General features: G+C 34.6%; 1 protein-coding gene across 1 annotated transcript; it reads left to right on the top strand.

Annotated features, from left to right (window-relative positions):
- The first annotated feature begins 878 nt into the window (after positions 1-878).
- On the top strand, positions 879-6,305 carry LOC110650252 (U-box domain-containing protein 13). Its single transcript, XM_021805139.2, has 4 exons — positions 879-1,425; positions 3,487-3,603; positions 3,986-4,429; positions 4,745-6,305. The coding sequence occupies exons 1-4, from the start codon at positions 1,156-1,158 to the stop codon at positions 5,897-5,899; spliced, it is 1,986 nt and encodes a 661-aa protein (XP_021660831.2). The 5' UTR covers positions 879-1,155; the 3' UTR covers positions 5,900-6,305.
- The last annotated feature ends 2,395 nt before the right edge of the window (positions 6,306-8,700 follow it).

The raw sequence follows: 8,700 nt of genomic DNA, 5'->3' as shown, positions 1-8,700 counted from the left end.
TCTTTTCTTATATTATAGAAATAACCTATTTTTCTTTAAAAAAGATAACATCATTTTTTAATATTCTCAGTATATCTAATAATTAGCCGTGTACTACAATAAATAATATGCATTTGCATGGTTATGATGATTTTTTTACCCCTCACCAACCTTCATTCTATATGTAGACTAGAGCGATTGGACTATGCTCTCTAAATTAATTTTCAACGACACATGCGCTTAACCAACAATCGGTTGAATAAGTGATATGAAACTGATCGAGTGAATTTTATCTATAAAATCAAGATTCAAATTTTATAATTATTATTATTATTGAGAAAATTTTATTTGAATATTATCGTCATCAGGGTTTAATATAAAAATCACACTCTTAAAATTAAAAAAAAAAAGCAACACCCCACTTAGGCGCCCATTCGCTTGGATTAATTCGCTTATAAATTGATCAAATGGAGTTTAATTATTTTTTCAAAAATAAATAATTAAATTAAATCAATATTAGACAACTGCATTTATATTTGATAACACCAAGTTAATTAAATTAAATTATGTTAGACAATAACATTTATCTTAAATAATTAAGATTAAATTAAAATTAAAATTAAAATTAAAAGTATTTAGAATCGAATTGGAGCTGCACATCCCATTATTAGAAATTATGAGACCCGCCTTACCGAAACCAGTCGTTGGCGAGATCTAGTCCGCAGCTCACAGAAACATACTACCGTATAAAACACCGGCGTTAGTTTAACCGACTAAACGAACCCTGACGATGTACGGTAAAAAGACAGTAAAGTACTCTCCGGCGCGCCTCGCCGTTCCAGCCAAGCCGCTCCCTCAAATTGAAAGTCCATTGAAGTATTTAACCCAAACCCAAGAGTTAATTCCCAACCCCAACCACGGTTTAACTCACTCTAGCCGCGCCACAAAAGACTCTCTCTCCTTCTCTTCTCCCCTCTGCTCTTCTCTCTCTCTCTCTGAAACTTTCTCTGTCTAAAAAGTCTATTGCGGAGACTGGAGACGACCACGGCCATTGCTGGCCTGCCCTGCTAACCTTCTCCAAATTTAGCTCTAGAAAGAGACCGTACGGTTTCCTATTCTCGTCAATACGGTGCGTACAGTGACGAAGCTAGGGAGATCTGGTTCGGTTGTAGCGGAATGGAGGAAGAGAAAGGGGCGGTAGTTCAGAGTTTGATTGATACGGTGAACGAGATTGCTTCGATCTCTGATTATAGGTATACGGTGAAGAAGCAGTATTGTAATTTAGCGAGAAGATTGAAGCTGTTGACTCCAATGTTCGAGGAGATTAGAGAGAGCAAGGAGCCGATTCCTGAAGAGACTGCGAAAGCTTTAGTTTTATTAAAACAAGCTTTGGATTCAGCTAAGGAGTTGCTCAGATTTGGCAGCGAAGGCAGCAAGATTTACCTGGTGTGTATGTGTTTGAATTTTTTGTGATTTTTTTAGACTTTTGGTTGGTTATGTTTGGATTTGGATCTGTTTGGCTGCTTCTGAGCTAAAGTGTTAGCAGCTTCTAAAATTACTTGCAATAACATTTCTATGAAGATTTGAATATTTTTAATTTGTGTGATTATGGATTTCTTTTTTTTTTTTTTTTTTTTTTTTGCATTTTTGGATGAGTTAAAGAGTAAAGTTCAATTTGGTGATAATAGTTGTTCTTAAGCTAAAAGAAAATGACAAAAATTGAAGATTTGAGTTCTAATGAGTGCATTTTTCGTCATTATCATGATGCAGTATTGCTGGCAATTCGTTCAAAAGTTAGAAACTGATCTGGTTCTCATTTCGGCTTTTATCGTCTCTTTTTGTTTTTGTGACTAATTTGAACCAGCCGAAGCAACATTTTTACTACTCAGATTTTCAATCCCTTCTGCCCACCAATCTCTTTAGCTTCTGTCTTAATCATATAGTGGATATCAGGAAGCCTGAACTAGAACCAATCACTTAGGTGCCTTAATCAATATATTTTCTTTGATTTGCATGTAGAATCAGTATTTAGATAGAACGTTTGTGTTTTTTGGGTTTTATTAATGTGCCTTTCATGTGTGGATCATGGAATGAGATTCATCCCTTAACATGTCTTCATTAACGTTCCCTTTTGTCTCCATTAGTGTTGCCTACCTTGATTTCATCCAAGATTGTTATTTGGATATGGCACTGTGACCTAGTCTCTTGTTATGTTTTATAAAGTTTCATCTGTGTTTCTGTAGCTTTACGCATGGCTTGATGGACATTGGCTTGATTTATCATAATATTAGGGGGAGGGTGCAAGAGTATGATTTGATGCATGATCTATGGTCCAGATTGGATTTTTTGTGATCCTGTGACAAACAGAAAAAATAAAGATGATATCGAATTTTATTTTGGTTAATTGGGAGTTCAGAGACATTGGCATATTGTTTTGGATAATGATAAGTGGATTCCTTCTCCTTCTGATTGGTGGGTACTCTATTCATGTGATGTCAATTATTTTTTGAGATTAATTCTTGGAGTTTTGGTTGTTTGATCTATTGTTGTTAATCACATCCAAATTTGTGATTCTTTCTGCTGCTTCTGGGGTTAATTTGACACTTCTTAGACATGCATGCATAGTATGAAGTATTCACTTTGTTATATAATTTGTTTTCATGTTGGATCATCTATGCATATATATGTCAGGCTTATCTTGTCTGCCATCTTTCATTAAGTGCTGTTACTTTGATGTTTGGGCTCGTGAATTATGATTGCTATGAACCATGGTGAATGGTGAGATGAGATGGCTTCTGTTCTGGGGACCAGGGCTTTAATGAGGGAAAGGATAATTATCATATGGAAGTAGGGGGAACAGATTTTTCTTGTTTCAGACTTCAGACCTTTTCTTCTCCCTCCTCCCCTCCTCTCTCTCTTTCTCTCTCTCCCCCCAATCTCATGTTCATTTATTTACCGACAGCATTAATAAGGATGACAAGTATTCTAAGAGTTTTGAATATAAGTACATGTTTGGTAGCATGTAATTGAATGTAATGGAAATGCAGCTCAATCATAGAAAAATTTAATAAAAAGATGTACTGAAAATTCATTTCATTACATTACCTTCTATTACATTATGCCAAACATGTACTAAGTGGTTTAAGATGGTGTTTGGTTAGGCATTCCCAGTCTTACTTTTAACAAGTTGAAGCGGTGTTAATATTCAGCAAAAACTTGTTCCAAGATTTTTTAACAGATATTGTTCAGGCTGTGCCTGGTTTTTATCTTCAGATATGTATTTTTTGTGACTAGTGCACAAGCATCTGCATATGTGTCCACTTTCTATAATAAGGTATATATCAATTGATGATCATTGCTCGTCCAGGCATTTATGTATATTGGTGTCATAGACCGTTTTTTCATTGGAAATTTTACATTGTTTTTCTTTTCCTTATGGTATTTCGGGCCACCTTTTATTTATTTATTTTTTTCAATTTGAAGTTAGCATTTCCATTCTGCTTGCAGGTATTGGAGAGGGAACAAATTATGAACAAGTATCATGAGGTGACAACTCAATTGGAACAAGCTCTAAGTGGAATTTCCTATGAAAACCTTGACATATCAGATGAAGTTAAGGAACAGGTAGAAGATCAATGAACAATTCTGTTTGTTGTTATGTGGACAGGAATAAGAATCTAACAAGCTATCATTCTGTCCCCATTTTAATCTATTTGTGGCTCATGATACTGAGATGATCATGTGGGTTTCATAATTATCTATAATATCTCCAATATGAGCTTGATTAGGCACCAGGAGCTTTCTTTTTATAATGCAACAATAATCGCCTCAAAAACTAGGACTTGAGGTACTTCAAAACTAGCTTTGATCTCGTTCTATTATGTCCTTCAACAGTCCAGAAAAAATAAAATTAAAAAGACATTGGTTTAACATTAATATAAGTAGCCTGTAACACAGCTCTTTCTATTCCATTAATTTGTGTAATTGATTACTTTTTTTTATTCAGGTTGAGCTTGTCCATGCTCAGTTCAGGAGAGCGAAAGGAAGGGTTGATCCTCCTGATGTTGAGCTGTATGAAGATCTATTATCACTTTATAACAAGAACAAAGATGCAGAAATAGATCCAGCTGTCCTAAGAAGATCATCTGAGAAGTTACAATTGAAGGGGATAGCTGACCTTACACAAGAGTCATTAGCCTTGCATGAAATGGTTGCTGCCACTGGTGGTGATCCTGGTGAAAACATTGAGAAGATGTCGATGCTATTGAAGAAAATAAAGGATTTTGTACAAACAGAAAACCCCAACATGGATGCTCCTGTAAGAGAAAAGAATCATCCTCCAAGCGGCAGTGGTAATGGGAATCACAAGGCACCAGTTATACCAGAAGATTTCCGCTGTCCAATATCCCTGGAATTGATGAAAGATCCTGTTATTGTTTCAACAGGGCAGGTATATGTGTGCTGGATTTCCTGTCTTATAATAGCAAGACAATGGATTTTTCCTATCTTCTAGTTTATTACAACATAGCTACAGAATGTTCTGAAGATGATTGTTGTCATCTGAGAACTATTTTAGATTCTTTAGAGATGAGTTCCCATGCATTTTGGACGGTTAGAAACAACTCCTGATGGGTTGACTTTGAATTTGATTGGCATTTTGCTAGAATTTTTACCTACGGATATATGTCCAGTCTAAGCACAGACTTGGGACTTGGTATGTCTTTTTCCCTGTCTATTTAACAAGTTCCCTTTGTCTTTGTTGTAGACCTATGAGCGTTCCTGCATTGAGAAGTGGCTCGAAGCAGGACATAGCACATGTCCAAAGACACAACAGTCCCTCAACTGTACTGCTCTCACACCCAACTATGTACTGCGCAGCCTCATAGCCCAGTGGTGTGAAGCAAATGGGATTGAACCACCAAAACGACCCAGCAGTTCACGATGCAACAAAACCACATCTGCCTACTCACCTGCTGAGCTTACAAAGATTGAAATTCTCCTTCACAAACTCACATCGGGTAGCCCTGAAGACCAGCGATCTGCTGCAGGTGAGATCCGCCTTCTTGCTAAGCGGAATGCAGATAATCGTGTGGCTATTGCTGAAGCTGGTGCAATCCCTCTCCTTGTGGGCCTCCTGTCAACACCTGACTCTCGCATCCAAGAGCATGCTGTTACTGCTCTTCTTAACCTTTCCATATGTGAAGATAACAAAGGAAGCATCATATCAGCTGGGGCAGTTCCTGGTATTGTGCATGTGCTCAAGAAGGGCAGCATGGAAGCTCGGGAAAATGCTGCAGCCACCCTTTTCAGTCTTTCAGTTGTGGATGAAAATAAAGTTACAATAGGTTCTTCAGGGGCCATCCCCCCACTTGTGACACTTCTAAGTGAGGGTACACAAAGGGGGAAAAAAGATGCTGCAACTGCACTTTTCAACTTGTGCATCTATCAGGGGAACAAGGGAAAGGCAGTGAGGGCTGGAGTTGTGCCCACATTAATGCGTCTGCTGACAGAACGTGGAGGTGGAATGGTGGATGAAGCGCTTGCCATCTTAGCGATACTAGCTAGCCACCCTGAAGGGAAGGCAGCCATTGGATCTGCAGAGGCAGTGTCAGTTTTGGTTGAAGTTATTGGGAATGGATCCCCAAGGAACAGAGAGAATGCAGCTGCAGTTCTAGTGCACCTTTGTGCTGGAGACCAAAAATATTTGGCAGAAGCGCAAGAGCTTGGAGTAATGGGGCCTCTAGTAGATTTGGCCCAAAATGGCACAGACCGGGGAAAGAGGAAGGCTCAGCAGTTGATTGAGCGTTTGAGCAGATTTGTTGAACAGCAAAAGCAGGCTCAGGCACAAACTGAAACTCAATCTCAGGCTCATACTCAGCAGTCCCAGCCATCCTCCATGTCAAATTCTGCTGATAGCTGACGTTTTTTGTTCACCATTTTTACGATTGGGTTTTTTTTTTTTTTCTTTTTCTTTTTTTTGTCATCAAATCGGAGAGGCGTCCTTGCTTTGGAAGGGGAGGTGGAAGATCACCGGTCCAGTTTGTAAGTTATTCATTTGTTTATGTTGGACGAGGACTGCATTTAAAAGAGATTATCCAGACATCCATCAAAGGGGGAACAAGAGAAAAAAAAAAGCAGAAAGATCAATACTCTGCTGCAACGTGTCTGACATGTATGTGAATTATACCATTGTAACATGTAATCATCCTCTGTTTTTATTGAAGAGATGTGTCCTGTATCCAAAATGAAACCATGTAAGATGCCACGGGTCTATATCGATCAATGATGGAAATGCAGAAATCACAAGAATATGGAAACCTTCTGTATTTCCTCTGAATTGTTCAAAGGGTATTATTAGTATTAGTTTAATGGTGTAATAAAATTAGTTATAATAATCTAGTTGTCAAATGCCTACCTAATAAATCACAATACAGGATCAAACTCTAACACTATCAATCCCTTCAACATTTCGAAATACCAAAAAATTTTCATACGTGGCGTAAAATGAATAAAAAAAAATCAGGATCGCATAGTGAACTGAGCTAGTTTAGTTGTCTGAAATGGACGACCCAACATAGGAATTGGATCGATGAATTGGACCAAATAAGATTTGCAGTTTCAATCTGATTTTTAGCTGGAGATGAGTGATCGTAACTGATCCTTCAAGACTCTAATTTTGGGTCCAACCAGATCATGGCTAGCTAGGTTGCTAAGTTTTCAGGACAAAAAATGCCCTGGAACTACTCATTGTGTGCTTTTTAAAGTTTTGGAAGTGATCCAATAATCTTATTTTTATATAAAAAAATATTAATAATTGATTAAAGTAGTTTTGTAATATTTTGAAATGTAGAAAGGTGATAAGAAAAATATAAATATATTAAGAATGAAAATAGATAAAAATAAATAGAGTGAGACAATCATCAATTAAAATGGGATAAACGAGTAAAATATTTATCAAGCACGAGAATTCAACTCGGGTTGTGCATACAAATACGTCCTTCTCTTTTATTTTTCTTGGGATGTGTATTAAAGAGAATGCATCAGATATTATGGTTAACATGAAGTAGTCATCATATATTATTATGCAGCATAAAATAAAATAAAAAAAAAAGGTAAAACTACGTTTTAGTTTTTAAAGTTTTGATTAAATTTATAATTTAGTTACTATAATTTTAATTTTTGATATTTTAATAAAATTATAAGTTAGTTTCTTCAATTAGAATTTCGTTTTAAAACTTTTACTTTGTTGGGGAGATATTCCGACCCTTTCTTTCCAACTCATTCGCTTTTGAAGTTAATTTGAACGAAAACAAAAAAGATAAAACTGAAGGTTTAATACACCCAGAAGTTGATCCAACCAAAAAGAAAAAGCTTGGGGAATTCAAGTGAGCATCGATCCAAGATCTTAGCGGCATTAAGATTTGATTTTCTTCTACCATGTATTAAAGTGAGATGAGTCGTTTTGCTTGTTCAACATTATAAAGTAAAAGTTCAAAACATAGAACGAAAGAATTGAAACCCAGTTTCCTTTTTCCTTTGAAGCAATTTGAATTGCATTGTTTGTTAGCTAAGCTCTTCATTCTAAAATGGTTCCAACCAATTTTATGAGCATCTCTTTTAACCTTTTGAATACTATTTGCTTCCTCGAGCTAATAATAAGCTACTTTTAATTTCAAATTTAACTCAAAATTTAACTTCTCCCTTCCAATATAAACTTATATATTGGACTATTATAGAAAAATGAACCAATATGGAATAATATACCTCTTTCACACCCAGGTATAAACATCTGTGGTGTGAAGTTTGTAAGAAAACATATATGTGGATGGCCAAATTTTAAATCAACCCCAAATATTAGCTTAAGAGGAGAAAGTTTGCTCAAATTTTATATTTAGCACAAATATTTTATCCTAAACCAATGTGAAACAACAATTACAATACGTGAGTTCAAACTTCGAGTTCAAACTTCGATGATTTTGATTAAGCTAATTAATGAGATGTAACTAATCTTATTCCATATCATAACTATTTATATATAAATAGGGCAAAACTAGAATTTATTTTTGAGGAGGTCAAAAATAAATATTAAAAAAAATTAAATGAAATCTATTAAAAGTATAAGAATCAAAAGAAAAATAAAAATATTAAGAGATTAAAATTAAATAATATAAAAAATATGGATGAAATTAATATAAAACAAAGATAAAAATATTAAAGAAGTAAATAATAGTTTTTCCTTAAATATATTAAATTTGTATGTAAAATTTTAATTTTAAAAATTTTGGAGCCAAAATCTATTTTTTTAAAGAAAAAATACACAAAACTTTTACAAGTAAAATTCTAATTTAAAAAATTTTTGGGCGACCACAGTCCCAAGCTATGAATTTCATAAAATATTTATTTGCAATTCTTTAAAAACTGATTTGAAATATATAAGAAATTAACTTTATGAGATCAATTCATAATTTCATATTTATTATATATGTTGGAAGTCTAATTTAAAAAAAAAAAATTACAATTTCACTCTTTTAATTATATGAAATTTATTATACTTGTAAAAAGCTCCAGAATTTGCGAAAATTTAAATGAATAATGAAGTTTACAAAATAAAGCAATGAAATTGAAATTGAAATTGAAATTGATTTTAGTTAAAATTAAGTCATGCTGAAAATGAAAATTTCTGTAAAAGCTGAATATTGACTATTTTTTTTTTTAATCCTC

The sequence above is a fragment of the Hevea brasiliensis genome, chromosome 6, assembly GCF_030052815.1.
Source record: "Hevea brasiliensis isolate MT/VB/25A 57/8 chromosome 6, ASM3005281v1, whole genome shotgun sequence".
In the NCBI taxonomy this organism is placed as follows: Eukaryota; Viridiplantae; Streptophyta; class Magnoliopsida; order Malpighiales; family Euphorbiaceae; genus Hevea; species Hevea brasiliensis.
Note: the sequence above shows the minus strand (reverse complement) of the source record. Positions and strands in the feature narration are given on the sequence as shown.